This window comes from Schistocerca cancellata, chromosome 1 (genome assembly GCF_023864275.1).
Source record: "Schistocerca cancellata isolate TAMUIC-IGC-003103 chromosome 1, iqSchCanc2.1, whole genome shotgun sequence".
In the NCBI taxonomy this organism is placed as follows: Eukaryota; Metazoa; Arthropoda; class Insecta; order Orthoptera; family Acrididae; genus Schistocerca; species Schistocerca cancellata.
The window spans coordinates 1,019,279,604-1,019,296,756 of NC_064626.1; the positions used below are offsets into that span (position 1 = coordinate 1,019,279,604).

At 38.5% G+C, this 17,153-nt stretch overlaps 1 protein-coding gene across 1 annotated transcript in view; it reads left to right on the plus strand.

The window, feature by feature from the left end:
- Positions 1 to 17,153, plus strand: part of LOC126089435 (ankyrin-3-like) — a 270,212-nt gene that overhangs the window by 103,811 nt on the left and 149,248 nt on the right. Inside the window, exon 5 of the mRNA XM_049906909.1 lies at positions 12,406 to 12,507. Coding sequence (XP_049762866.1) covers positions 12,406 to 12,507 — 102 coding nt within the window. The remainder of the gene's footprint in view (positions 1 to 12,405; positions 12,508 to 17,153) is intronic.

The following is a 17,153-nucleotide window of genomic DNA, read 5'->3' on the forward strand; positions in this document are numbered from 1 at the left end:
CAACTAATTTTCAAACTATTTCTGTACTATTCTCATTCTTGAAGAGGACATAAGGGAAACACACTCTAAAATCTTTTTATGTGCACACTTATTTGCATATTTTATTAGGATGGTCATTTTCCTCTAATTGGTGGATCTCAACAAAATATTTTTGAATTTGGAGGAGAAGGTTGGAGATTGAAATTTCATGAAAAGATGTCGCCACAACAAAAAAGTCTTCGTTTTAATAATATCCACCACAGCTATTGTATCATATCCTTGACACTCTCTCCCCTTCTTTGAATCTTTTTAATGTCCTCCGTCAATCCTGTCTGGTAAGAATTATGTACCTCAGAGAAATACTCTTGCAAAGAACAGACAAGCATTTTGTTATATTTTATTGATCCAAGAAATCACATTATACAATTTGTACAGTGATATTGGACAGGTCATGTATAAATTTTTACAATGTGACTGGATAAAAAATCTACTCACCAAATGGCAGCAGGAGAACATACATATAAAGATATTTAAAGGTATAAATATAAACTATTTTACATTATATTTTAAATAATTGATTATTTTTGTTGATACACATTTTTACAATTTGATTTTTACAATTTTAATTTGTTATATGAAAGTCCGTTCATTATTACAAGAAGGTAACAGACATCACATAGTACTTTCACTTGGTAGGCGGGTTGTAAATTCTTTTCAGAATATGATGAAATCCAATGGAACATGGTGGAAGAAAAATAGGAATAAATACAGACCACTGCTCTACATACTTTAAGGAAACATGTATATCCACCTGACTGAATAATGTCTCTGTGAAGTGACTGACCTGTACAGTCTCCTCTTTATACTGTTGATCATATAAATGTGCATTTCTTAATGGGTTGCTGTCATGTGTGCTTACTGATGATAGTTCATGCACAGAACATTTCACCACTGCTATCTCCAGTTGCAGGGCTTTGACCCGACTATATATTTGCTCACTTTACTGCAGGATGTCATGCTTTAACTCAATCTTAATCTGCATCAAATCATTTTTCACTAAAACATGAGAGGCAGTGTACTCACCCATCCTCCTTGACTCACACTTTGTGCAACAGGCTATAATTCAGTGCTGAGCAATTCATTAATTTGTAGCTCTTGTGTCCTCAACCAGGACAAAAAGTCATTCACAGATTCCTTGCACTGTTCAATAAAATTACATCTGAGCTTATCCTCTAGCTCCACAACTAAATTCTAAAATCAAATTGTGAGCTGTTGAACTAATGTTTCCATTGTAGTTTTCACCATTTTCAGTGAGACCACATCACTTGATAATTGTTGTATCATGTCTGATACAACTTTATACACATCTTTCAATGCTGTAATTTCAGAACATATTGCCAAGAAATTCACGGTGATCTGATTGGAATGTTCTTTCACAACCTGACCAAGCATTGATTTGATTTGATCCAATTGTTCTTTTGAAGCTTTATGAAAATTCTGTTCCACCCACATCTGTAAACCAGGTGCTGAAAGGTCACTCTTCATCGTAGCCTCTAACTTCTGATATAGCATTGTGAATGTATCTGCTATTGTAAATGTTTGCAGAACTGTTTTGATTGTGGGTGGATGTACTTGCACATCTGTCTCAATGGTTGACTCTCCCACATGGCCATTTTCAACATTTTCCTGATTTTGTATTTCATCTGCGTGATCCATATTTCGTACTCAGCCAGTTTTTGTCCTAATGCAGTTAGTAATTTTGAGAAATAATATTATTCACTTCACTTACATTTGCATACATATAAGTAATGTGGTTAGCAACACCGAAATTCTTCCTGAACTTTCAAGAAGAGGCATGCAACATTACTAGTCAAGACAACATTACGTCAAAACTTTAACTTAGCATTGTACTGTAGTGGCTATCATAATGCAGTGATCCCTGAAAACCTAACAGTTATCATAATTAAAATTCTTAAAATTGCCAGTTAAAAAATTAATGATTTATATGATACATATACCCTGCTGAACTGCAAGATCCATGACATCTGCTGGCAAGTGATAAAACAAGGACATACTTACTGTGTATTTTTGCTGTGGTGGCCAGAGTAATTTAGTAGTAATGTAACATAATTTTCCTTTTCTTTCAGTAAATGTAAATAAATATTCCTGATTTTGTCCCTTCCTTCTTAGTGTGGTTTATATCTTTTCATGGGAACAGGTAAAAGCGAGAGAAACATTTACTTTAAGAAAAAATATGCTTTGCATGAATAAGAGTTACAAATGCAATGGCACTATGTGGTTAGCAATTTAGCACAGATCAATATATGTATTCAGTCTTTTTAGACTACTCAGTCACTATTGTTTTAGATTTTTGTTCTATTGATGATTATCTTTCTTCAACAAATCAGGCTCTGGTAGCTTTTGAGCACTGTCTTTGTTTGATGTCTCATTGACTGTAAAATACTATTGTGACTTCGATGTGAAAGATAGTAATGAATATTCAACCAAGCTTTGTGAAAATAGATCTGTAGGTCCAACACATTAGCAATAAAATATTTAAATGACATGACATGATAAACATTTAGTCGCTTTGCCTTCAAACAATTTGAGCACAATTTCCTGTTATATCCATCTCTAATGAATAAATTCATCAACCATTTCAGTATTCTGATATCAAAGGGTTAGCTACCATAACCGGCACACACCGGTACTTGAGAATGAAAGAACTATTATTTCATAAAACTGAAAAACACAGGATTTGGCAACATTACCTCTTTCTACATCAACAGCAAAAACAGAAATAAGCCACAGGCAGAGGAAGTGTCTGCTTCCTTAAAAAATCAGTTGTTTCTTTACGAAATATTAATGTAGCTTTTCCATAGACATCAGTTCTACCTTTCATGTACATAGTCTCTGAATTTTCTTTAATACTTGTTAATTAAACATTTACATTATACCCCCCCCCCCCCTTTCCTCCGCCCTCCCATGAACCATGGACATTGCCGTTGGTGGGGACGCTTGTGTGCCTCAGCGATACAGATAGCTGTACCGTAGGTGCAACCACAACAGAGGGGTATCTGTTGAGAGGCCAGACAAACATGTGGTTCCTGAAGAGGGGCAGCAGCCTTTTCAGTAGTTACAGGGGCAACAGTCTGGATGACTGACTGATCTGGCCTTGTAACACTAACCAAAACGGCCTTGCTGTTCTGGTACTGCGAACGGCTGAAAGCAAGGGGAAACTATGGCCGTAATTTTTCGTGAGGGCATGCAGCTTTACTGTCTGGTTAAATGATGATGGCGTCCTCTTGGGTAAAATATTCTGGAGGTAAAATAGTCCCCCATTTGGATCTCCGGGCGGGGACTACTCAAGAGGATGTCGTTATTAGGAGAAAGAAAACTGGAGTTCTACGGATTGGAGCATGGAATGTCAGATCCCTTAATTGCTTCAACAGCACTTGTGGATGGTCCATGTATCTTTCATGGGTGCAAAATTAACTTCAGCATAGACACAAATGATACATTCACACATGGTAACGGATGGCTTACAGTTGCCATTTTTTGTGGTGGTACTGGTGTTCCAAATGTTCCAGGCCTCGAAAGTTTCGTCGACAGAGACATCATCGCCTACCGCACTTACCACGTTGTAGAATTAGCTAATAAAGACTTTGGAAAGTCCTCATATATGTCTACCTCTGCCTTATCCTTGTATACACGTAGTAAGAGAAAAATAAATGTAAACGAGTCTGTGTTTGTTTGGATTAAAGGTAAAGAAAATTTAAAAAGGGAAATGGATAGGTTAAAGTTAGATATAGTGGGAATTAGTGAAGTTCGGTGGCAGGAGGAACAAGACTTCTGGTCAGGTGACTACAGGGTTATAAACACAAAATCAAATACGGGTAATGCAGGAGTAGGTTTAATAATGAATAGGAAAATAGGAATGCAGGTAAGCTACTACAAACAGCATAGTGAACGCATTATTGTGGCCAAGATAGATACGAATCCCACACGTACTACAGTAGTACAAGTTTATATGCCAACTAGCTCTGCAGATGATGAATAAATTGAAGAAATGTATGATGAAATAAAAGAAATTATTCAGATAGTGAAGGGTGACGAAAATTTAATAGTCATAGGTGATTGTAATTCGGTAGTAGGAAAAGGGAGAGAAGGAAATGTAGTAGGTGAATATGGATTGGGGCTAAGAAATGGAAGAATTTTGCACAGAGCACAACTTAATCATAGCTAACACTTGGTTCAAGAATCATAAAAGAAGGCTGTATGCATGGAAGAAGCCTGGAGATACTGACAGGTTTCAGATAGATTATTTAATGGTAAGACAGAGATTTAGGAACCAGGTTTTAAATTTTAAGACATTTCCGGGGGCAGATGTGGACTCTGACCACAATCTATTGGTTATGACCTGTAGATTAAAACTGAAGAAACTGCAAAGAGGTGGGAATTTAAGGAGATGGGACCTGGATAAACTGAAAGAACCAGAGGTTGTACAGAGTTTCAGGGAGAGCATAAGGGAACAATTGACAGGAATGGGGGAAAGAAATAGAGTAGAAGAAGAATGGGTACCTTTAAGGGATGAAGTAGTGAAGGCAGCAGAGGGTCAAATAGGTAAAAAGACGAGGGCTAGTAGAAATCCTTGGGTAACAGAAGATATACTGAATTTAATTGATGAAAGGAGAAAATATAATAATGCAGTAAATGAAGCAGGTAAATAGGAATACAAACGTCTCAAAAATGAGATCGACAGGAAGTGCAAAATGGCTAAGCAGGGTAGGCTAGAGGACAAATGTAAGGATGTAGAGGCTTATCTCACTAGGGGTAAGATAGATACTGTCTACAGGAAAATTAAAGAGATCTTTGGAGAAAAGAGAACCACTTGCATGAACATCAAGAGCTCAGATGGGAACCCAGTTCTAAGCAAAGAAGGGAAAGCAGAAAGGTGGAAGGAGTATATAGATGGTCTATACAAGGGCGATGTACTTGAGGACAGTGTTATGGAAATGGTAGAGGATGTAGATGAAAATGAAATGGGAGATATGATACTGCATGAAGAGTTTGACAGAGCACTAAAAGACCTGAGTCGAAACAAGGCCCCCAGAGCAGACAACGTTCCATTGGAGCTACTGACGGCCTTGGGAGAGCCAGTCCTGACAAAACTCTACCATTTGGTGAGCAAGATGTATGAAACAGGCGAAATACCCTCTGACTTCAAGAAGAATATAATAATTCCAATCCCAAAGAAAGCAGGTGTTGACAGATGTGAAAATTACTGAACAATCAGTTTAATAAGTCACAGCTGCAAAATACTAACGCGAATTCTTTACAGAAGATTGGAAAAACTAGTAGAAGACGACCTCGGGGAAGATCAGTTTGGATTCCGTAGAAATGTTGGAACTCGTGAGGCAATACTGACCCTACGACTCATCTTAGAAGCTAGATTAAGGAAGGGCAAACCTACGTTTCTAGCATTTGTAGACTTAGAGAAAGCTTTTGACAACATTGACTGGAATACTCTCTTTCAAATTCTGAAGGTGGCAGGGGTAAAATACAAGGAGCGAAAGGCTATCTGCAATTTGTACAGAAACCAGATGGCAGTTATAAGAATCGAGGAGCATGAAAGGGACGCAGTGGTTGGGAAGGGAGTGAGACAGGGTTGTAGCTTATCCCCAATGTTATTCAATGTATATATTGAGCAAGCAGTGAAGGAAACAAAAGAAAAATTTGGAGTAGGTATCAAAATCCATGGAGAAGAAATAAAAACCTTCAGGTTCGCCGATGACATTGTAATTCTGTCAGAGACAGCCAAGGACTTGGAAGAGCAGTTGAACAGAATGGATAGAGTCTTGAAAGGAGGATATAAGATGAACATCAACAAAAGCAAAACGAGGATAATGGAATGTAGTCGAATTAAGTCAGGTGATGCTGAGGGAATTAGATTAGGAAATGAGACACTTAAAGTAGTAAAGGAGTTTTGCTATTTGGGGAACAAAATAACTGATGATGGTCAAAGTAGAGAGGATATAAAATGTAGACTGGCAATGGCAAAGAAGGTGTTTCTGAAGAAGAGAAATTTGTTAACAACGAGTATAGATTTAAGTATCAGGAAGTCATTTCTGAAAGTATTTGAATGGAGTGTAGACATGTATGGAGTGAAACATGGACGATAAATAGTTTGGACAAGAAGAGAATAGAAGCTTTTGAAATGTGGTGCTACAGAAGAATGCTGAAGATTAGATGGATAGATCACATAACTAATGAGGAGGTATTGAGTAGGATTGGGGAGAAGAGAAGTTTGTGGCACAACTTGACTAGAAGAAGGCAACGGATAGTAGGGCATGTTCTGAAGCATCAAGGGATCACCAATTTAGTATTGGAGGGCAGCGTGGAGGGTAAAAATCATAGAGGAAGACCAAGACATGAATACACTAAGCAGATTCAGAAGGATGTAGGTTGCGGTAGGTACTGGGAGATGAAAAGGCTTGCACAGGACAGAGTGGCATGGAGAGCTTCATCAAACCAGTCTCAGGACTGAAGACCACAACAATAACAACATTATATACTATGTGTAATACACTCATGCTCACAAATTAAGGATAATCGCAGAATGTGGTGCCACACAACATGGCACTACACAAAACTGGCACTAATAGTATAGGCACATGGGGAACACTCATGGCTGCCCAGGGTGGCCAAGCGGTTCTAGGTGCTACAGTCTGGAAACGCGCAACCGCTACGGTCGCAGGTTCGAATCCTGCCTCAGGCATGGATGTGTGTGATGTCCTTAGGTTAGTTAGGTTTAAGTAGTTTTAAGTTCTAGCAGACTGATGAGCTTAGAAGTTAAGTCCCTTAGTGCTCAGAGCCATTTGGAACACACGTGACACAGATCTGTGAGTCCATGGTATTGGTGATAAGTTGAGAAAACCATCCTGAAACACACGTGCTACAAAATGCCACTGTTTCCTGCACATGTACCCCGACATCAATATGAGATATGATCACCATGCACACATACATAGGCCGCACAACGGGTTGGCATACTCTAGGTCAGGTGGTCGAGCAGCTGCTGGGGTATAGTCTCCAACTATTGCACCAGTGCCTGTCGGAGCTCTTGAAGTGTCTATAGGGGTTTGATGACGTGCAGTGATACGTCGACCCAGAGCAACCCAGATGTGCTCAATGGGGTTTAGGTCTGGAGAACAGGCAGGCCACTCCATTTGCCTGATACCTTCTGTTTCAAGGTACTCCTCCATGATGACAGCTTGGTGGTGCCATGCATTATCATCCATCAGGAGGAAGGTGGGACCCACTGCACCCCTGAAAAGGCAGACATACTGGTGCAAAATGACGTCCCGATACACCTGACCTGTTACAGTTCCTCTGTCAAAGACATGCAGGGGTGTACGTGCACCAATCATAATCCCACCCCACAACGTCAAACCACGACCTCCATACAGGTCTCATTCAAGGACATTAAGGGGTTGGTATCTGGTTCCTGATTCACACTAGATGAAAACCCGGTGGGAATCACTGTACAGACTATACCTGGACTTGTCCATGAACATAACCTGGGACCACTGTTCCAATGACCATGTTCTTGACACCAGACTTTACATGCTCTTCTGTGACCTGGGGTCAGTGGATTGCAGCTTGCAGGTCTCCGGGCGAATAAGCAAATAAACCATGTCTGTTCAGTCGTCTGTAGACTGTGTGTCTGGAGACAACTGTTCCAGTGGCTGTGGTAAGGTTCCGAGCAAGGCTACCTGCAGTACTCCGTGGCCATCTGTGGGCACTGATGGTGTGATTTTGGTCTTCTTGTGGTGTTGAACACTGTGGACATCTCATACTGTAGCGCCTGGACACATTGCCTGTCTGCTGGAATTGTTGCCATAATCTTGAGATCACACTTTGTGGTACACGGAGGGCCCATGCTACGACTTGCTGTGTTTGACCAGCCTCCAGTTGCCCTAGTATTCTACCTCTCATAACGTGATCAATATGTGTTCTTTAAGCCATTTTCAACACACAGTCACTATTAGCATGTCTGAAAATGTCTGAACACTTATTTGCTGCACCATACTCTGACGTGCACCAACACACCTCTGCGTATGTGGACTGCTGCCAGCACCACAGTGCGATGGCTGCAGGTCAAATGCACCGCATGGTCATATCCTGAGGTGATTTAAACCCGCAAACTGTCCACCAGAGCATTGTTTCACCATGTATCAGCATTATCCTTAATTTATGAGCATGAGTGTATAATAATTGTTAATAGGTTGACAATTCTACACCTTTTTCAGGTACATGGTAGATTCCAAATGTTGAAATGTATTATTTTGGGTTTTATTGCATTATATTATTACAATGCCCCCCCCCCCCTTCCTTGCAGAATTCCTCACTTAAATTTAAAGAATATAAATACACAGAGCAAGTAAAATAATTAATGCATTGAAAATTGCTATGGCAACTGTGTGAAGTGTTACCTTTCTCATTATCTTTAAGGTTCTTTTCTGTATCAATAAAGTATTTGTGTTTGACTAGCTGCAGAAAGTTGTGTTACAAAATGTAACTGGCTGCACTATAGCAAAATAAACTGATATGCCGTAATTAAGTCACAGCATTGATGGAGTACTCATAAGGCATAACAAAAGCCACACTTTCTTTAAGTAGGTTATCTTTGCCCAAAATCCATTGTACAGAGCTGTCTATCCACAGCCCAAGAAATTTTATTTCATGTACCTATTCTTTTACTTCATTATGAAGAGATATTGGCTCTGTGTGGCTTCCACTGTTCCATGAGGGCTGCTTTACTCTTGATGGGCACTAATTTATTGTTATGTAGCAAGTACACTGCTGTCACTTATGTCACTTCTGATAAGCTCGAGTGAGGTGTTCTGGAAGAACAGGTTTGTATCATCAGCAAACAAGACAGGAACTATGGATGGTAAGTTTTTGGGTAGTTCATTGATGTATAGGAAAAAAGAGGAGAGGCTCTAGGACCCTGTCAGATAGTGCGGGTTATTAATGCTTCCTCTGAACGAATTTCCCTTGCTCCTTGTGTCATGAGCTCAACCGGCTGCTTCCTGTTGGAGAGATATGAGCAGAACCACTCATTGTAGATACCTTCTGGCTTATGTAACAGCAATGAGTGATCTACAAATGAAATGCTTTTATGAGATATATAATGGAAAGAGTTCTATGCTTTCTGCACAGATGGATTATTCATCTTCATAATAAAAATGGTTGACATCCAAATTTCTGAATCACTATGTGACATGATCAACAACTTCATCTATAGATGGCATTTTCCCCTAAAGCTTTCAAGATGGCCAAGCTAGTTCCTATGACATTAACGATTACCTGCCTATTACCATCATATAAAGCTGCTCTAAAATACTTGAAAAAGTCATCTACATACATTCAATCACAGTTCTTGAAAGCAACTACTTATTACCTGAAAATCCGTTTGGCTTTAGGAGAAACAAATCAATAAGTGAAGTGACTTTCATTTTTGCATACTATAATATAAGCTTGTTTAAGGGAATGGGCACCCAGATGATAGGCTGTTAGCAAAGCTCATGAATTGTAGAGAAATGTATTCCATATTTCTGTTGTATCTGCAGCACGATTATCACGATAGCATATGTATTCCAGTTGTGTCTGATTGGTACTCCTTTTCAGTGTTTCAATGTTCCGCATGGCCTTATGTACTTGTTACTGTGCAGTTGCTTAACCGTATAAATTACTTTTCTTAGGATTGTCTGTTACAGCTTAAAGCAGTTGTGGAAATTTGAAACACTGGTGATAATTCTTTGCTCATATGGTATCCTCTTAGTATTACATGACACACTTATGCCTTTTGTTATCCACCCATGTATTAATCTTCCACTTTGGTATTTTAAACAATGGAAAATTCATGATGAAATTGTGACCGTATTATGAGAAAGATACTTTGCTACTTGCCATATAGTGGGGATGATGAGATGCAGACAGACACAACAAAAAGACTGCTAAAGAAGTGAGCTATCAGCCAAAATGCCCTCATCTAAAATAGACAACACAAGCACACATTCACACAAGTGCAACTCACACACACATGATGACTGTCTCTGGTCGCACACATATGATGACTGTTTCTGGCTGCTGAGGCTGGACTGCAGGCAACTGCACTGCATATGATGGGAGAAGCTATCTGGAGCAGGGAAGGGGAGGAATAGCAGATTAGGAGTGGCAGATGGTAAAGTGTTGTTTGTGGGAGTATACAGGGATGTGGTGGAGACAGGGTGTGGCAGCTAGGTACGATCAGGAGGTCAGACGAGGTGGTGTGGGAGGGCAGGAAGAGGAGAATAAAATGACTGTGAGTGTGATGGTGGAATAGAAAGCTGTGTACTGCTGGAGTGGGAGCAGGGAACAGGAAAGGTAGGTAAAGGACAGTGACTAATGAAGGTTGAGGCCAGGGGGGTTGCAAGTTCATAGGATATATTGCAGGGAGAGTTCCCACCTGTGCAATTCAGAAAATCTGGTGTTGATAGGAAGGATCCAGATGGTGCAGGCTGTGAAGCAGTCATTGAATTGATGAACATTGTGTTGGGCAGCATGCTCAGCAACTGGGTGATCCAGCTGTCCTTGGCCACAGTTTGCCAGTGGTCACTCACACGAACAGACAGCTTTTTGGCCATGGTGTCCATGTAGAATGCAGCACAGTGGTTGCTGCTTAGGTTGTAGGTCACATGACAGGTTTCACAGGTAACCCTGCCTTCAATGGGATGGATGATGCTTGTAATGGACTGCAATAGGTGGTAGAGGGAGGGTAAGTGGGACAGACTTGCATGACCTTCATGCAAGACCTTTCCCATACATCCTCTGACCACATTTTGCAGAAGCCTCTCCAGGGACCTAAAGATTGTTACACTTGCAGGCCAATACATATCCTCACTGGCTGTTTTTGTGGTTAGTAAAACAAGAGAATTTAGGAGCTGTAGAATTCACAAATACAACACTACAAGTAAAAACTAATATCCAAGTATTACGTATAGACTATGCATCCTTATACTGGATTCACAATGGAGTTTTATAATCTGGTGCAGCAGTCTATAACAGTTTGCCAAGATATGCCAGACTGAAATCTGAAAATCTGAAAATCAACATAATAGAAAAATCAGTATATTTATATTCCACTGACAGCAAATAGACATTGGCTTTTATACATTATTACACACATATACAATTACAGATGTACAGTACTTAATTAAAAACATACAGTATTATGGATATGTAATCATACATATTGAAAAACAGAGTAACAGCATAAATTACAAGCCCCTCCTTGTACAATGTATCATTACATTTGGATTCAGTTATGTAAATTTTACTTAATTGTAATGTTAGTATTGTATGGGTTTTGAATGCTTACAGACATGTAATAGCCTTCTGTGTTAAGTCAGACAAAAGCAGCATCTGTATAGGTTAAAAGGAGGAGCACTGGCTTTTTTAATGTAACTGTTTTTGTCCTAATGTAAAGTACTCTAAGTGTAATTCCTTTACTGTCAGTGTGAGTCAATTCACACTCAGCATGTGAGAGTCACTCCAAAAGAAATGCAAAATATTTTTTTAAACATCCAATTTATTTTCCATGTCTTTGATATTTTTAACATCCTGGAACGAAGGGTTATATACTGGCATGGTAGAAGTCAGGAGCAGCACATTTGAGTTACTATTTAGCAGCCTTCACAGCATCTTTGAATCTTGTCCCACTCAGATTGCCAGTTCAGTCACTATTATTCATTTGTCAGCCAAAATCATATTGTGAATATGCTACACATTCTCAGAAATCTATGCATTGCTTGGTTTGCTATCATGCAGGAGGTCTCGAATATTCACCAGATAATCTGTTTGTCCAATGACTAATTGTACTGGAGTCAATAGCATCATCAATGTAAAGGTCAGCAGTCTCTTGTGAATGTTTGTCACTGTCTTGTTTTTACAACACAAACAAACAGAAAATGCAGCAGCTACCTCAATGGAAAGCTATGATAACGTGACTTGGAAAACATGTTGAATTAAATTTGAATACAGTTGGGAAGAATTTTTCTATGACCTCTGTGAGTAGCAAGGATGCAGACCAAAATTTTAAGAATGTAGGAGAAGACAGATTGCTACTTTCTGCATTCTGGCCCTAGCTGCTGGAGTTGGTGGTGAGGTGTGCTTGCTTGTGTGTATGAATGGTATTTCTCTTTTTCTGATAAAGGCTGTAAGCTTTATTCGTGTTAATGTATAAACTGACTGTATCCACAGTCCTGCAGGCTGTCATTCATTATGGAATTTATGGAACATTACATGTGAATGAATTATTAAAGAAGACAAATATTTTACTTATACTTTACTTATACCTTTTTAATGTTAATGATTTTTTAGGCATTGAAGGAACTAATAGAGGGTGGAGTCACTTTATCATCTTGCAGAAAGGATGAGCTTACAGATATTCTCCATATGGCTGTGTGGCACCATCAAGATGAGGTAATTTGGTAGAAATAAGTGTTATAGATCATAAAGTTTACTTCATAGTAAGAGTCAGAAATGTGTAGTAATTATATTTAGAACAACAGTGTCTGCTTAATAATGGATATAACATGAACAATTGGAGAAGGGCTGATTAGCCACATTTTGGTGGCTGCACTGCATCCAAATATCAGTTTGTATAAAAGTGTGTATGATATGTACATAATTTTGAAACAAGGAAGTACAGGAGATAGGCAACTAAAACTTTCAAAATACATTCAACATAAATATATTGATGATGAAGTTAAAAGCTGTACTATGCCAACTAATGATGGGTGAAAAACAACATGTACCAAATCTTTGCATAAATAACAACAATGTAGGAAAAGATAGATTGCTACTTTCCATAAAGGAGACACAAAGAGTGTCTTTTAATCGTGCCTGTCTGCAACTTGACGTGTTTTCTTTATGGTAAGTAGTGAACTGTCTTCTCCTACATTGTTGATATTCCTACCTGGCATTTCTATTGTTTGATCTTTGCATAAATCAAGATTTCTAAATAGTTATTCATTGTTGTATTTTTTCAGGTAGTTTAGTGGACTACTTTGAATATTCAGCTTTTAGAAGTTTTAAAATTTGTCTCTCTTCACTAAATGGAATCATATCTAATATGATAATGGGTGTTGAACCATGGAAAAATTACCCTGGATCAATAGGCAGGGAAAGAATCATCTGATGATGTACATAATTTTGAAACAAGGAAGTACAGGAGATAGGCAACTAAAACTTTCAAAATACATTCAACATGAAAAAAGGGGTTTACTTTTACAGTAATATATGACTGTAAGGTATAGACTTTTCTTGTGCTCTAGTACCACATGTCATTGATGTGAACCAGTGTGGCAAAGCTAACATTTTCATTGGTGCCAGGTAAAATATATGAAATAATGTTGTTCCATAAAATTTTGGGTGAAATGCAGGATGTAGATAACTTACTGCCTCAATATTTCAGTGCAGAAACTTCTGGATATCTTCAAACTTTGCGGAGAATATTAATAGTATAATCAGGCTTTTTGCAGTTGAAGCAGTTATCTATACTGATTTGAGCAAGATTGAAATGGATGCATTATGACTGGATTTTTCATTTTAAGGGTCTGTAAAGTACTAAGCAGTGATGCAGTGATTGGCTGCTTCATTTTAATGGAATGCTGTGAATGACTTGAGAAGGTGTGAGAGGGATATGGTGGGCATGCAACAAGGGGAGCTAAAAGTGGGAGGGAGAAATGCGGCAAGGCCAGTTGCACCGTGTGTAGGTCAATTAGGCCAATAACCCGGGAAATGCTGCGACACCCTCCTCTCTAATGCCACATAAACTACTGATAAGAAACTATGTTCAGTACATGTGAACTTTTTTAGCTTACATGTGTGTGTATGTGCAGCTAATATGATATGAAGGATAAGAGATCAGTATCTGTTTCTTGATGTTCCTTGATGAATATCTTACTTATAAAGCCTTGTGTTTCACGGTAAAAAATGATGTTCATATGTGCTGGGTGTGATTATTTTCAATAATATAATTTGCACATTACTTCCACTCGTTTTTCATCAGCTTTTTTATTTTCTTCATTTTCCACTAATTAAACTTCCACAGGAGATAAACAGTAACCAGGTTTTTCAGACAAAACCAGTTGAATTTACAGCTCAGCAGCTCACACCATAATGTGTCAAACAACTGACTCCTCCATTACTTACAGACTCCATACTACTTGTTACATACAAGTCAACAACAAAAATACATGAAGATGCAGTTCAGTCTTTTACATCCTAAGAGTCTCATACAATTAACTGCCTCTTGTCCACTTTTTTTTCAGAATAAATCATAAAAATAAGAAAAATGGCAATAATTTTAAATTATAATCATGATTTAAAATTAAATTGAAAATGAATCTCGCATTATTCTTATACAGGGTATGTCAGTTCTATTTTAAAAAATGGTTAATAAAAATAATTTTGGTTTTTTAGATAGCAGAAATAATTTACCTTGGACTGTGTCATAAATTCAAGGTGAGTATCATATTTTATGATACAAGACAGAGAGAAATAGGAGCACAGATCAGTTCCATTACAGTGTGACATCACATACGTGAATAGAGTGGACCAGAATGCCTGTAGCAAACACTACAATGTTGGAGGATGAATATTTATGAATTTTTTTAGCTGCTGGTACAATTTTCGTGGATTAAACATTATAGCATGAATGTACGACTTTATAACAAAATCTGGATTACTGTTTTAACTCATTGTGGAGTTGTCTCTTTTATTCCTGGTTTAATTCACTTACGTTAACTACTTACTTTCTTTTACTAAGTCCTGGGAGAAAAAATCCATTGAATGCATTTAAGAAACATTTTAAGTGCTTGTCATAGTTTCTGGTGTTTGAACTGCAGTGTTTTACAGGCCAGCTTACAACTCTTAGTTTACTGCAGAAAAAATCCATATTGTTTTGCTGAAATTCTTTTTTATGTACATTTTCTGGAGGGTTTACTGTATTTGCTTGTGGCAGCTCAACAAACAAAACAGAATTATATAGCTTATGTAGGTCTACACAGTACTTTTTGGATTTTCAAATTCATAGATTGTAATAATATTGTCAATGCAGGTAACAACCTACTGTTCTCTAGCATCTTCACAAAAATTTAATGTGAAACCTCATTTCTGAGTTAGGTCATGTTATTTCATGGATTAACTGTTTTCAACTAAAACACTTAAGTTTATGTCTGTTGTGATCTCAAACTATTTCTTACTTTATTTATGAAGTTTTTTCTAGGAAATATTAAAATTTAGCTAAGAACACCTTTGTTACAGCACTCCAGAAATTCTATAGGTTGATACATCACTGTCTTCAGATCACTTAAATCTGTAGGGCAACTCTTGAATACACTCTTTTCATTTAAATAATTAAAAATGTATCATACATTATAACTTATCAAAGAATCTAAAAGAAAGCAGGAGCCTCCATGAAATTTATTTCTTGTACAGCTTCTTCACTACACGAGCCATCTGGATACTCCCTTCCAGCACAAGTTTCTCAGAACTGTGCAGATGGGAATTGTCTCTCCAACACATACTGTGCTATCTCTGTCCACCTGCCCTATACCTTCACTAACCTGTACCCACTGCCTCACCCTGCCTTTTCCTTTCTCTCTTCTGTCCACATCATTCCTTCTCCATGCAGATTATGGAATGAGTACTCCTACCACATTTCCTCTCCACCCCAACACCCTGTGGACACTCTTCTTCCCCCACTCTCTCATTTTTCTACCTCCTACCCTTCTCTCTCCTCCCTTTCTCTCAGTCCGGAAACGCGGGACTGCTACGGTCGCAGGTTCGAATCCTGCCTCGGGCATGGATGTGTGTGATGTCCGTAGGTTAGTTAGGTTTAATTAGTTCTAAGTTCTAGGTGACTGATGACCTCAGAAGTTAAGTCGCATAGTGCTCAGAGCCATTTGAACCTCCCTTTCTCCCTCTTTACCTTCAACATGCTCGTGTTCTCCCCCTTCCCCCTTTGCTCCCCCTCTCAGTCCCACTCCCCTCTCCCTCTTTCTACATCTCTTTTTGTTATGTTCTGTATACTCTTTTCATCTTATTGTGCAGGCACAAAGTCATCTGTATAAAGATTTGACTCTTTCCCTCTACTCCCTCCTTGCATCTTACCTTACTCTGTCTTAACCTCCATCAGCTCAGGCAACTGTTTTCAATAGTGGAATATCAATAATTAGTCTTCCCTTGGCCTCGGGAGTATACATTTGGGTGTCTGTGTGGTTGTGTGTGTGAATTTGTGTACTGTTTCTAGAGAAAGAGTTACTTCTCAAAAGACAGTGTGAATGCTGTTTTCTGTTATGTGTTACTGTGCTCTTTGCATCAATGTGCTATAGGTGAGTGGTTGCCTTTCCCTCATGTTACATATTGCTGCATGCAGAAAATTCCATTATTGTCAAAATTTTATTAGGAGAGGGTGAAAGTAGAATCAGTTTCCCATTTCAAATATCTCGGCAGCACAACTTCCAAAGACAACACTGTTAATCAGCTGGACACAGAAAGCATCCAGTTTTTACATTCAAATCAGAAAACCTTCTATGTGACCAAGAAAAACCACAAAAACAACCATATACCTCACTACTTTGTGCCAATTGCCATTATGGTTTAGAGACATGTAACCTATGGAGAAAGACTTCATTGATCTCAAGTGACAGAAATGAGAATTGCATAAAAGTATGAACCAATCTATTAAGAGCAACAAAATCATAAATGAGGTGAATAGGAATGTAGCCAACATCGAAGGCTGTCTTATTTGTTTAATAAAGGAACACAAACTGCAGTGGTGTGAGTTCTGTATGAGAATGGACAATAAAAGATGAGACATAAAATATTTTGAAATAAATGTCCAACACAAAAGACTGTGCAGAAGGATGAGAAAATGTGGGATAGACACAGTGCAATCACGCATGGACAAGAGGGAATTCCAGTGAAAAGATGTCCACAAACAGAAGATCTATAAAGACAGGATGAGATGGCAAGCACTTGTACACCACACTATGGAAACTCCAGATGAGAAGTGATGATGATGATGGTGATAATGTGGGGGATATAAATTGCAGAGGTAG